At 38.9% G+C, this 14,528-nt stretch overlaps 1 protein-coding gene across 2 annotated transcripts in view; it reads left to right on the top strand.

Annotated features, from left to right (window-relative positions):
• RNF141 (ring finger protein 141) overlaps positions 1–14,528 on the top strand; it is a 47,516-nt gene that overhangs the window by 5,858 nt on the left and 27,130 nt on the right. For both annotated transcript variants that reach the window (XM_061203004.1, XM_061203005.1), the window contains exon 2: positions 11,989–12,182. In XM_061203004.1, coding sequence (XP_061058987.1) covers positions 12,040–12,182 — 143 coding nt within the window. In that variant the 5' untranslated portion in view covers positions 11,989–12,039. The remainder of the gene's footprint in view (positions 1–11,988; positions 12,183–14,528) is intronic.

Raw genomic sequence — 14,528 nt, 5'->3', positions numbered from 1 at the left:
TTGCATCCCTGGGATAAATCCCACTTGATCATGGTGTATTATCCTTTTAATGTATTGTTGGATTCGAATTGCTAGTATTTTGTTGAGGATTTTTGTGTCTATGTTCATCAATGATATTGGCCTGTAATTTTCTTTTTTTTGTGGCATCCTTGTCTGATTTTAGTATCAGGATGATTGTGGCCTCATAGAATGAGCTTGGGAGTGTTCCTTCCTCTGCAATTTTTAGGAAGAGTTTCAGAAGGATAGGTGTTAACTCTTCTCTAAATGTTTAATAGAATTTGCCTGTGAAGCCATATGGTCCTGGACTTTTCTTTGTTGGAAGTTTTTAAATTACTGTTTCATTTTCAGTACTTGTGATTGGTTTGTTCATATTTTCTGTTTCTTTCTGGCTCAGTCTTGGAAGGTTGTACCTTTCTAAGAATTTGTCCATTTCTTCTAGGTTGTCCATTTTATTGGCATGTAGTTGTTTGTAATAGTCTCTTATGATCCTTTGTATTTCTGTGGTGTCAGTTGTAACTTCTATTTCATTTCTAATTTTATTGTTTTGAACCCTCTCCCTTTTCTTCTTGATGAGTCTGGCTAAAGGTTTATCAATTTTGTTTATCCTTTCAAAGAAGCAGCTTTTAGGCTCATTGATTTTTTTCTATTTTCTTCATCTATTTCATTTATTTCTGCTCTGATTTTTATGATTTCTTTCCATCTACTAACTTTGGGTTTTGTTTGTTCTTCTTTCTCTGGTTGCTTTAGGTGTAAGGTTAGGTTGTTTATTTGAGATTTTTCTTGTTTCCTGAGGTAAGATTATATTGCTATAAACGTCCCTCTTAGAACTGCTTTTGCTGTGTCCCATAGGTTTTGGATCTTTGTCTTTCGTTGCAGTTGTCTCTAGGTATTTTTTTGATTTCCTCTTTGATTTCTTCAGTGATCCATTGGTTGTTTAGGAACATATTGTTTAGCCTCCATATATTTGTGTTTTTTACAGTTTTTTCCTGTAATTGACTTTTAGTCTCATAACGTTGTGGTCAGAAAAGATGCTTGATATGATTTCAATTTTCTTAAATTTGCTGAGGCTTGATGTGTGGCCCAAGAGGTGATCTATCCTGGAGAATGTTTCATGGGCACTTGAGAAGAAACTGTATTCTGCTGCTTTCGGATGGAATGTTCTATAAATATAAATTAAGTCCATCTGATCTAATACGTCATTTAAGGCCTGTGTTTCCTTATTGATTTTCTGTCTGGATCACCTGTCCATCGATGAGAGTGGGTTGTTAAAGTCCCCCACTATTATTGTGTTACTGTCAGTTTCTCCTTTTATGGTTCTTAACATTTGCCTTATATATTGAGGTGCTCCTGTGCTGGGTGCATATATATTTACGATTGTTATATCTTCTTCTTGGATTGATCCCTTGATCATTATGTAATGTCCTTCTTTGTCTCTTGTAACAGTCTTTATTTTAAAGTCTATTTGTCTAATATGAGTATTGCTACTCCAGCTTTCTTTTGTTTTCCATTTGCATAGGATACCTTTTCCCATCCCCTCACTTTCAGTCTGTATGTGTCCCTAGATCTGAAGTGGGTCTCTTGTAGACAGCATACATACGGGTCTTGTTTTTGTATCCATGCAGCCAGTCTATGTCTTTTGGTTGGAGTATTTAATCCATTTACATTTAAGGTAATTATTGATATGTATGTTCTTAATGCCATTTTGTTAATTGTTTTGGATTTGTTTTTGTAGGTCTTTTTTCTTCCTTCTCTTTTGTTCTCTTGTCTTGTGATTTGGTAACTATCTTTAGTGTTGTGTCTGGATAGCTTTCTCTTTTCTGTGTACGTATCTACTGTAGATTATTGGTTTGCAGTTCCCATGAGGTTTTGATATAGCAGTCTATATATATATGATTGTTTAAGTTTCTGGTCTCTTAATTTCTAATGCATTTCCAATATCCTGCATTTGTACTCTCCTCTTCTCACAGTTGCTGGCTTTGATATCATATTTGTGTGTGGATGATTTCCTACCTTTACTTTATATTTGCCTTTACCAGGGAGCTTTCCCATTTGTAATTTTCTTGTTTCTAGTTGTGGCCTTTTCTTTTCTGCCTAGAGAAGCTCCTTTAGGATTGTTGTAAAGCTGGTTTGGTGGTGCTGAATTCTCTTAGGTTTTGCTTGTCTGTAAAGCTTTTGATTTATCCATCAAATCTGAATGAGGCGCTTGCTGGGTAGAGTATTCTTGGTTGTAGGTTTTTTCTTTTCATCATTTTAAATATATCATGCCACTCCCTTCTGGCCTCAGAGTTTCTGGAATTCCCTTGCATGTTATTTGTTGCTTTTCCCTTGTTGCTTTTAATATTTCTTCTTTGTCTTTAATTTTTGTCAGTTTGATTAATATATGTCTTGGTGTGTTCCTCCTTGGGTTTATCTTATATGGGACTTTCTGCACTTCCTGGACTTGAGTGAGTGTTTCCCTTCTCATGTTAGGGAAGTTTCTGGCTATAATCTCTTCAAATATTTTCTCAGGCCCTTTCTGTCTCTCTTCTTCTTCTGGGACCCCTATAATGCGAATGTTGGTGCGTTTAATGTTGTCCCAGAGGTCTCTGAGACTGTCCTCATTTCTTTTCATTGTTTTTTCTTTATTCTGTTCTGCAGCAGTGATCTCCACCACTCTGTCTTCCAGCTTACTTATTTGTTCTTCTGCCTCATTTATTCTGCTGTTGATTCCTTCTAGTGTATTTTTCATTTCAGTTATTGTATTGTTCATCTCTGTTTGTTTGTTCTTTAAATCTTTAAATCTTTGTTAAACATTTCTTGTATCTTCTCGATCAGTGCCTCCATTCTTTTTCTCAGATCTTGGATCATCTTTACTATCATTACTCTAAATTATTTTTCAGGTAGATTGCCTGTCTCCACTTCACTTAGTTATTCTTTTGGGTTTTCATCTTGTTCCTTCATCTGGAGCATATTTCTCTGTCATCTCATTTTGTGAAACTTTCTGTGTGGATGGACTCCTTTCCACAGGCTGCAGGATCATAGCTCCTCTTGCTTCTGGTGTCTGGCCCCTGGTGTGTGAGGTTGGTCCTGAGACTTGTTCAGGCTTCCTGGTGGGAGGGACTGGTGCCTGCCCACTGGTGGGTGGAGCTGGGTTTTGTCCCTCTGGTGGGCAGGGCCGTGTCAAGGGGTGTGTTTAGGGGTGGCTGTGAGCTCAGTACAGCTTTAGGCCTCCTGTCTGCTGATGGGTGGGGCTGTGTTCCTGTCTTGCTGGTTGTTTAGCCTGAGGCGTCCAGCACTGGAGCCTGTAGGCTGTTGCATAGGGCCAGGTCTTTGTGCCAAAATGGGGACCTCCAGGAGAGCTCATGATGATCAGTATTCCCTGGGGCCTCTGCCACCAGTGACCTTACCCCCACAGTGAGCCACAGACAACCCCTGCCTCCACAGGAGACCCTCCAAACCCACAGGTAGGTCTAGCCCAGGCTCCTATGAAGTCACTTCTTTGTGCTGGGTCCCAGTACACATGAAATCTTGTGTGTGCCCTCAAGAGTGGAGTCTCTGTTTCCCTCAGTCCTGTGGAGCTCCTGCACTCAAGGCCCACTGGCTTTCTAAGCCAAATGCTCTGAGGGCTCCAATTCCAGCTCAGGCTGGGGAGCCTGACATGGGGCCCAGAACTCTCACTCCTGTGGGAGTATCTCTGTAATACAATTATTTTCCAGTTTGTGGGTCTCCCATCCGACTGGTACGGGATTTGATTATATTGCAAAAGCACCCCTCCTACCATCTAATTGTGGCTTTTCTTTGTCTTTGGATGTAAAATATCTTTTTTTGTAGGTTCCAGTCTTTTTGTCCATAGTTGTTTAGCAGTTAGTTGTGATTTTGGTGTTTTCATGCGAGGAGGTGAGCTCAAGTCCTTTTACTCTGCCATCTTGTCAGGAATCGAGAGGTTGCTTTTGGTTTGGATGCTTGCTGCCTCTTTCCTCAGTGTGTGTTGGCTGTTATTCCTTTGATATGAGTGTGTAGGTGCAGCAGGCCATGCGCACACCTGATACAGCAGGGACAGTAATTGGCTCCTCCTCCTGTGTATCTCAGTGGCAACCACAGCCCACACACTCCCTGGACAACAGGGGCAGTGCTTGACACCTGCTCGCTGCCTGTGCACACTCCCCAGATGGTGGGGGCAGCGATTGCTGCCTGCTCACAGGTTTTCCAACAGTAGCGGTGGCCCACGCCCCTCTGGGACAGTGGGGGCAACACTTGGCGCCCATTCACAGGTCTTGAAGCGGCGGCCCTCGCACTCCCAGGACAGCAGGGGCAGCAACTGGATCCTGCTTGCAGGTCTCTTACTGGTGGCAGCTACCTGTGCCCACCTCTGGAGCCCATAATGACAGTGGCGGTGGCCTGTGCCTATCTCTGGAGCCCACAGTGGCAGTGGCAGCTCACACCTGCCCCCAGAGCTTGTGTAGGTGGTGTCCTGTTGCCTGAGACCATGCATGCAGGGAAAGAAGCTCCTATAGCGGTCCCACCCCTCTCCTTGCGCGCCCCCCAGCAGCGGCGCCTTGCCTCTCTGGTTGGCCCAAGCTGCTTCTGAGCACACCCTCAGTTGCCACACTCTAGCCTCTTCAGGCTGTCTCCACACAGCCAACCCCTGTCCTCTCCCTGGGTCTGACCTCCGAAACCTGAGCTTCAGCACCCAGCCTCCGCCCACACCGGTGGACAAGCGTCTCAGCCTGGGGAGTACAAGGTGACGGTACCAACGTCTGTGCAGGTCACTCTCCATTTTGCCTTCTGCAATCCGGTTTCTGCACTCTGCTCAAGGCTTCAAGGCTCCCCTTCCATCCAGGCTGATCTCCCCGCCAGTGAGGGGACTTCCCAGGGTACGGGAACCTTACCTCCTTCACAGCTCCCTCCCTAGGGTGTAGGTCCCATCCCAATTCTTTTCTCTTTCTCTTTTTTTTTTTTTCTTTTTCTTTTTCTTTTGTCCTTCCTGGTTATATGGAGGTTTTCTTGCCCTTTAGGAAGTCTGAGGTCTTCTGCCAGTGTTCGGTAGATGTTTTGTGCAAATCGTTCCACTTGTAGATGTGTTTTTGACGTATTTGTAGGAAGAGGTGAGCTCCATGTCTTACTCATCCGCCATCTTGATTCCTCTCCGTCATTGTAGTTTTGATTTGCTTTTCTCTAATAATTAGTGATGTTGAGCATTTTTTCATGTGCCTATTGGCCATTTGTATGTCTTCTTTGGAGAAGTGTCTATTTAGGTCTTCTGACCATTTTTTTATTGGGTTTTTTTTATTATTATTATTGAGTTGTATGAGTTGTTTGTATATTTTGGAAATTAAGCCCTTGTCAGTTGCATCGTTTGCAAATATTTTCTCCCAGTCCGTAGGTTGTCTTTTTGTTTTGTTTATGGTTTCCTTTGCCTTGCAAAAGCTTATAATTTTGATTAGGTCCCATTTGTTTATTTTTGCTTTTATTTCTATTGCCTTGGGAGACTGACCTAAGAAAACATTACTACAGTTTCTGTCAGAGAATGTTTTGCCTATGGTCTCTTCTAGGAGTTTTATGGTGTCATATCTTATATTTAAGTCTTTAAGCCATCTTGAGTTTTTTTTTTTTAATTTTATTTATTTATTTATGGCTGTGTTGGGTCTTCATTTCTGTGTGAGGGCTTTCTCTAGTTGCGGCAAGTGGGGGCCACTCTTCATCGCGGTGCGCGGGCCTCTCACTATCGTGGCCTCTCTTGTTGCGGAGCACAGGCTCCAGACGCACAGGCTCAGCAATTGTGGCTCACGGGCCTAGTCGCTCCGCGGATGTGGGATCTTCCCAGACCAGGGCTTGAACCCATGTCCCCTGCATTGGCAGGCAGATTCTCAACCACTGCACCACCAGGGAAGCCCCCTTGAGTTTATTTTTGTATATGGTGTGAGGGAGTGTTCTAACTTCATTGATTTACATGTGGCTGTCCTGCTTTCCCACCGCCACTTGCTGAAGAGACTGTCTTTTCTCCGTTGTATGTTCTTGCCTCTTTTTTCAAAGGTTAATTTACTGTAGGTGTGTGGATTTATTTCTAGGCTCTCTATTCTATTCCATTGATCCATATGTCTGTTTTTGTGCCAATACGACACTGTTTTGATTACTGTAGCTTTGTAGTATTGTCTGAGTCTGGGAGGGTTATGCCTCCATCTTTGTTCTTTCTCCTCAGAATTGCTTTGGATATTCTGGGTCTTTTATGGTTCCATATAAATTTTAGGATTATTTGTTCTAGTTTTGTGAAAAATGTCATGGGTAATTTGCTAGGGATTGCGTTAAATCTGTAGATTGCTTTGGGTAGTATGGTCATTTTAACAATATTAATTCTTCCAATCCAAGAGCATAGAATATTTTTACATTTCTTTGAATCATCTTCAGTTTCCTTTATCAATGCTTTATAGTTCTCAGCATATAAGTTTTTCACCTCCTTGGTCGGGTTTATTCCTAAGTATTTTTTCGGGGCGGGGGGGGGTGTGCAATTTTAAAAGGGATTTTTTTTTTTACTTTCCCTTTCTGGTATTTCATTTTTAGTGTAAAGAAATGCAACAGATTTCTGTATGTTAATCTTGTATCCTGATACCTTGCTGAATTTATTTACCAGTACTAGTAGTTTTTGTGTGGAGTCTTTAGGGTTTTCTATATATATTATCATGTCATCTGCATATAATTACAATTTTACCTCTTAAAAGGGACCATTTTGTAACTCAATAAACAAACAACTAAATCTCTTTAATATCTGTTTGGTGGGCATATTGATTAAGTTATCATTAATATTTTACATGAAATCTTAAAACCATATATTTCAAAAGTTTAATTTTTTCTTTGTTAAGAATTGTAGGTATAATTTAAAGTTTTCAGTCTGGTTGATTAGAATATTTTATTGCATTTTTATTAAATCAGTACAGGAATGCTAGAGGGAATTTAAGTTTCACTTTGGGAGTGAAATATTAGGTTAGAGGTCACCTTCTCCACTTCTCATTCAAGCAAAAATTTTCTCTAAAACACTAATTAGATGAACTTCTTATTTTTGCTTAAACACCTCCACCTTTCCAATGAATGCAAGCTCACATGCTTTGCAAGACAGCCCTTAACCCTTCTGGATAATTATGGATGATAGGAAATTCTTATATTGACCTGAAATCAGCCTAATTTATACTGGCCATTCTGGTCTCTGTAATTATATAAAGTAAATATTACTTCCTCTTCCACGTGAAAGCTCTTCAGGTGTTTGAACAAACCTATCATCATGCTCCATGTTGTTACTGAACTATGATTATCTAGAATAAATTGCTTTGCTTCATCTTCTAGATCCATAACATCTTGTGTGCTTTCCCAAATATATTCAAATGATTAATGCCCTTTAAAAGTGTCACTGCTTAGAGCTGATTAGAGAACTTTGGTGTGTTGGAACCATTACAGAGCACAGTGGAACTAGGCTCTTGCTCTGGACATCTGCTTCTAGCAAGAGTTTAGGATTATTTTAGCATCTTTCTTATCGCTATTTACTGTTTACTTATTTTGACTGGAACCCTCAGACCTTTTATATTTTATTTGTTTTTAAACATAACTTACCTATGTGCTTTATGTGCCTTTCAAAACATATTCAGGATTTAACTTTTAGTCATATTTGACATAATTTATTCGATTTCAGAAAATCAGTATCCATTTTCAGTCTTGATTCTGGTATTCTGTGGACATTATTCATTCATTCCAGTTTCAGTCATCCACAGATTGGGCAGGCATGCAGTCTTGTCTTTGTGTCATAAACAAAAATGGTAAACATCCCATCTCTTGGTGCCGATCTCCCTCTCCTTCTGCCTAGGCTTTAGTTACTCTGGCTTTTTTTTTTTTTTTTTTTTTTTTTTAACCTCAAAGTCACCATACTGCTTCCTGTTAGGCACTTTCTATAACCTCTGCCTGGAATGTCCTCCCCTTGACATGCCTCTATCCCTCTCTTCGCTGGCTAACTCTGACCGATAGCAAATCAAATGTTTGCCCAAGGACGTCTTCCCTGTCACAAGACTAGGTCAAGTCCCCCTTTTATAGGCTTTCAGTACCCTATACTTGTTTGGCTTAGCACTTATTATTTTGAAATTATGTATTTATTGGTGTGATTGTTGTCTCTTCCCCACTGAATCAGATGCTCCATGGTGGCAAGAACCCTGTTTCTTACACTCACTATTGTATCCCCAGAACACAGCACAGTGCCGGGCATATGGTGCTTGTTGAATTTAATTTTTTAAAAGGCCATGTAACAGTGGCTGCCTAACACCAGTGTACAGCCTTTGGCTCCTGATGATGTTTTCACACATCTGGATTAGAACAAGAAAAATAAGGACCATAGTGTTACTGTATGTAGTATACGTCAGTGTGAAATTACTGCCTTCTTGGGAAGGACTTTTATTCTAGTATTATATCCTTCTATTTCCTAGGTTATAAGTTATTCTTTAAATTTTTGTTAAGCTTTAGGGATTTTTTCATTTATTTTTGGAAACTATCCTTACTTAGAATAGAAATAAATGTGCAACACCATGGTGCTTTGAGACTTTACTAGACTATGAAATCCAGAAATTACTAATGTTGAGTACTCTAGAGACCTCCTCTAAGCTAAAATCTTTGTTTCTCTTTGAATATGATTGCTATGAATCTACTTGGCTATATTTAAAGTACATAATTTTGCCTTCAGAGATGCTTTTTTAGTGGCCTGGATCTTCCTCAGCAACTTCCTTTCATTTATCTCTGTAATACATATTTATCATTGCCAAGTAGGCTCAGATTCAAAACAGTAATTGTTGAGTTTTTCTCTTTAGAACAGCTGTACTTTTCCTATATTTAATGTGACTAAAAGAATAAACCTCAAATATAACACATTAAATTTGAATACAAAGCAAAATTTGCATATTTATGGTTACTGAGAAATCTTATTGTAAATGATTTTATATTTTAAAGTTATATATTTTATATTTTAGAGTTATAACTTTTAATTTTTTTGATTAAATGGTAAAGCAGGTTTCCTGACAGAATTTTTACTATAAATTGTTACTCTTTCACCTGCTTTATATGATATGAGTGTTAATTCAGGTGAGGTAAAATGATAGTCTTTGACGTGTAAATAAAATGGAATTTCTTGGAGGGGGGGATCAGATTCTTTTTAATTTTTTTTTTTTAACTTTGGGTTTATTTATTTATTTATTTATTTATGGCTGTGTTGGGTCTTCGTTTCTGTGCGAGGGCTTTCTCTAGTTGTGGCAAGTGAGGGCCACTCTTCATCGCGGTGCGCAGGCCTCTCATTATCGCGGCCTCTCTTGTTGCGGAGCACAGGCTCCATACGCGCAGGCTCAGTAATTGTGGCTCACGGGCCTAGTCGCTCCGCGGATGTGGGATCTTCCCAGACCAGGGCTCGAACCCGTGTCCCCTGCATTAGCAGGCAGATTCTCAACCGCTGTGCCACCAGGGAAGCCCCGATTCTTTTTAATTTTAATGCTTTTTTCTTTTTCTAACTTTATTTTTTTAAAAAAACTCTAATATTAGCTTTGTGGCTTTGTTAATTTAACCTCTCTGTGCTTGTTTCCTTAACTATCTTGTTTCTTCATCTGTGAAATGGTTATCATGAGGATTTAAATGACTAAATTCATGAATACATATAAAGTACTTAGAAGATTGTGTTATACAGTAGAAGTGGTGAACGAATATTAGTTGATTTTACTATTATTAGTAGTGGTATTCGTATTGAAATGGGATTTCCTTATTCAGCTGTAGAATATATCAGGATAGATAAATACTAAAAATTTATCTTGTTTTCTATTTTAACCATATCTCAGTGCTTAATATTTTGATAAATCATTATTTACCAAAGGAGAAAAAACTGTCTAGAATAAACACATCCAACTCTTCTCTAGCCACAATACATAGAATTATATCCTTCAAGACTTTAGAGTGATTATTAAATAAATGTTTTGTGATTAAATTTTAAGTCAATTCAGTAACTTATTGATCTACATTGATAGTAGATTATTAAAGTAGTGATCCAGCCTATTAACTAAAATATCACCTTCATATTTAGAAAACAAGTTACATAAATTCTAAATTAAAAATACCTAGAGGAGGGACTTCCCTGGTGGCGCAGTGGTTAAGAATCCGCCTGCCAGTGCAGGGGACATGGGTTCAGGCCCTCGCCCGGGAAGATCCCACATGCCCTGGAGCACCTAAGCCCGTGTGCCACAGCTCTTGAACCTGTGCTCTAGAGCCCATGAGCCACAACTACTGAGCCTGCGTGCCACAACTACTGAAGCCCGCGTGCCTAGAGCCTGTGCTCCACAACAAGAGAAGCCACCGCAATGAGAAACCCATGCACTGCAACGAAGAATAGCCCCCGCTCGCCGCAACTAGAGAAAGCCCGCATGCAGCAACAAAGACCCAATGCAGCCAAAAATAAATAATAAATTAATTAATTAATTAAAAAATAAATACCTAGAGGAGTTAAAAAGCAAAAGCACTTTTTTTTCTAAGCAGAAAATGTAACATAGTTGAATTAGCTAAAAAGTCTGTTTAATTTACATGTATTTTACAATTAAAATTAAGTTGTACATTTATAAATAAAGTAATTCTACAATAAGTTTTTTAGCTGATCTATTTATATCATGATTGTACATCACAGTATATCATAGTGTTAAAGAATATAAGCACTAGAATCTAAAAAACATGCGTTCAAATTTCACTTCAACCATTTACCAACTGGTTTTTTTTCATATAAATTTATGATTTATTTTTGGCTGTGTTGGGTCTTCATTACTGCGCGTGAGCTTTCCTTCTAGTTGCGGCGAGCGGGGGCTACTCTTTGTTGCGGTGCACAGGCTTCTCATTGAGGTGGCTTCTCTTGTTGCGGAGCACGGGCTCTAGGTGCACGGACTTCAGTAGTTGTGGCACGCATGTCTCAGTAGTTGTGGCTCGCAGGCTCTAGAGCACAGGCTCAGTAGTTGTGGCACACAGGCTTAGTTGCTCCGCAGCACATGGGATCTTCCCAGACCAGGGCTCCCTGCATTGGCAAGTGGATTCTTAACCATTGCGCCACCAGGGAAGTGCTACCAACTGTTTAACTTTTTTGGGGGGGCTGCGTTGGGTCTTCGTTGCTGCGCGTGGGCTTTCTCTAGTTGTGGCGAGCAGAGGTTACTCTTCGTTGCGGTGCGCGGGCTTCTCATCGCAGTGGCTTCTCTTGTTGCACAGTATGGGCTCTAGGCGTGCAGACTTCAGTAGTTGCAGCACGCGGGCCCCTAGAGTGCACAAGCTTCAGTAGTTGCGGTGCATGGGCCCAGTAGTTGTGGCGTGCAGGCTCAGTAGTTCTGGCGCACAGGCTTAGTTGCTCCTTGGCATGTGGGATCTTCCTGGACCAGGGATCGAACCCGTGTAGCCTGCATTGGCAGGCAGATTCTTAACCACTGCACCACCAGGGAAGTCCCCAGCTGTTTAACTTTAGATAAGTCACTCAACTCTATTTCCTTATCTGTCAACTAGGAATATAATAATGCCTACCTCTTAGGGTTATTGGAAGAAATAAATGAGATAATATATGAAAGCCCTTAGTTTGGAGCCTGACATGGTAAGCAGTCAGGAAATGTTCTTAGGAAAATTGTATGAGGTAAACAAACTTCCTATTAAATACAATCACTTAAATGCCTCTGTGTGTGTGTGTGTGTGTGTGTGTGTGTGTGTAATGGTTTTTAACTTGGCAAAATTATAGGAATTCACCCTCCCAATAAGATAAATGAATCCTGTATTCTCATTTACCTGTATGATCTTTAAAAAATCGAACTGTAAATCTTTACTTTCAAATATAGTTTTTAAAGTAAATTCCACCTTAGGCTCATGTAAGTCTGTTGAGATCTCACTTAAAAGTATTCCTGCTTTTCTTTATTTTCTTGAAGGGATGGGTATGTTGCCATTTTTATATTACATGTAAAAATAACTTTTATGTATATTTAACAGAAACGATGTGAAGCAACACTCTTTTTGGATTTCATAAGACATCATTTCATCATGGGACAGCAAATTTCGGATCAGACGCAGCTGGTTCTTAACAAGTTACCAGAAAAAGTAGCAAAACATGTCACATTGGTTCGAGAAAGTGGCTCCTTAACTTATGAAGAATTTCTTGGAAGAGTAGCAGAACTTAATGATGTGTAAGACTTGCTCTTTTTCATTTTATTTTCTCCCCCTGACATATGCCACAGTGTTGTGACTGTCTGAGAGATAAGCACACATATTGGTTGGTAAGAGAATGTTTTCAGCAGCAGTTAGCAAATATTTATTGAGTACTATAAGACTTTCTATGTAGCTATCTAAAAATATGTCATAGGACTAAAAGAATAGAAGGAACTTAAAACTGAATTTTGAACACAGGCATATAAATTGACCCTTGTTTGAAAGCACTAAAGGAGGTGCATAACAGAAGAGAATATACCAGTTAGTCATCTAGAGAAAGGTGCCTAAGATAGTCAAAGGGCACTTCAGGTTTCTGAATATCAACCAATTCATCTAGTTAATAAATAAATCTTCTGTGTTTGTTCATTGAACCATTATTTTGTCAGAGAAATATATATATGGTAATAATTCATTTGTCATCACTGAAGAATAAGATATTTTGTATATATATTTTCTAATTAGCTATCATGTTTACATCTTTACTTAACTCTTGAATAGATTTCTAAGGTGGAGTATAAGCTTCTCTGCCTCCTTAGCACATCCAATAGAACAGCCTTCTCTTTGTGAATTATTCTTTATTAAATCAATTTTTATACTGATCTGTATAGAAGCTATTAAAATATACCGAGCTTTTTGTCCCTGAATGACCCCAGATTGTTATACTTTTAAAATATTCCATTTTTGTTTGTGTGTTCTCCCTTAGTGACAGGAGAGCAGATGTCACTTCTTTCTATTAAGTCTTCCTCTAGCAGCACCCATATCTGACTCTCTTTGTATATGTATCTTCTGTCTCCCTGGGGGTATAGTTATAACTTATTGGCATTGCCTTTTAAATGAGATCTTAAAGGTTCTTTCTTTAGTCTATTCAACTTAGCTAACGTTCACTGAACACATAGTATGTACAAGGCACTCTGCTGACAGTCAGACATTTTAACTGAGGCCTAAAGTGATTACCCAAGTATCGATGGCAGATCCAGCTTTCCCCAAGTCTGAAGATCTTTCCACTATCCCATATTACCTCTCCTTAAACCCCCAAAAGGCCAAACAAAATCACCAAGCAGTTTGGAACCACTTAGTATATATAAATTTATATTATAGTCACTATTAATAGTTTAGGGTAAAATACATGAATGTACTCCTTAAGCTTTGCAATAACTATATTGGATAAGAGACATATTATACTTGGCCATTTAGAACACATTAGATAAAGAGAAGGAAATGCAGTCTTTTTATGGACATGGCTGGAGTATCCTGTTATTAGCCAGTCATGAAGAATAAAGCATTCTTAACTCTTAAAAGTTATCTTAGAAGATCATTTCTTTTAAGAACACTGGATTTCACTCATTAAAAACAGATAAACCAAAAAAAAAAAAAAAAAAAGCCCTGTATGGATATATGGATGGATCCTGTGTAGATATATATATAAATGCGTAGAAAATGAACTGGAAGGATATACACTGGGTCTCTGGGGAGCTGATGGAAAAGGGGAGCAGAGAAGGGAGATTTTACCTTTTACTGTGTATATTTGTGTATTGTCTGATCTTTTATAATAAAAATGTAGTCATGGGTTTTTAAAACTCTACCATTTTACTTTGTTGGTTTTTTTTTTTTAAAGATCATCCAAATGGTAACATTTGAGGCATTACTTCTGAGACCGTATTCTTAAGGAATAAAATTGGATTGAGAATTTAATAGTATCATAAGAGTGGAATTTTTATGTTTATTGTGTCAATTTTTTTGAAGAGTAATCAATGACATTTGCCATCCCTTTAGAGTCTTAGAACTTATATACAAAAAACCCTAGTCTATTATATGAAATTTTGTTTTTTGGCCTAAAGATACTGGATAAAATGTGTCCTATGAAAACATCCTCAAGCTAAGCTTACTGTGTAATATAGAGGTGATGGTAAAAGAGTATCTCCCTTTTATTTATTAGCACAGAATGTTTCTGACTGGATTTGCTTCTTAAAACCGATTCCCCTGGGTCAGAGTTGGGCATTTCACAAGTTCAGTGCTGTCTGAGAACTATAAAGTTAAACCTACGCAAAAGATGCATGGCTTGATAGCTAGAAAACAGAACTGGGAACTGGCAGTACTACTTTCACTGGCAGACTTTGTTACCTAGGGCTAGTTACTTAATTTTCAATGGCCTCAATTTATTTAGCTGTAAGTTTCTTAGTTCTGAGTGTGATATCCCCACTGGTGCTCAGAGAGAAATGTGAGTAATGATAAGAGGGAGCTGCAATACTTATGTCTTTGAACTGATTTAAATTGGCATTGATGCATGATATTGAGTTATCCTAAAAAGTGTTATATTTTTATGT

Source organism: Eubalaena glacialis, chromosome 10 (assembly GCF_028564815.1).
Source record: "Eubalaena glacialis isolate mEubGla1 chromosome 10, mEubGla1.1.hap2.+ XY, whole genome shotgun sequence".
Lineage (NCBI taxonomy): Eukaryota > Metazoa > Chordata > Mammalia > Artiodactyla > Balaenidae > Eubalaena > Eubalaena glacialis.
Note: the sequence above shows the minus strand (reverse complement) of the source record. Positions and strands in the feature narration are given on the sequence as shown.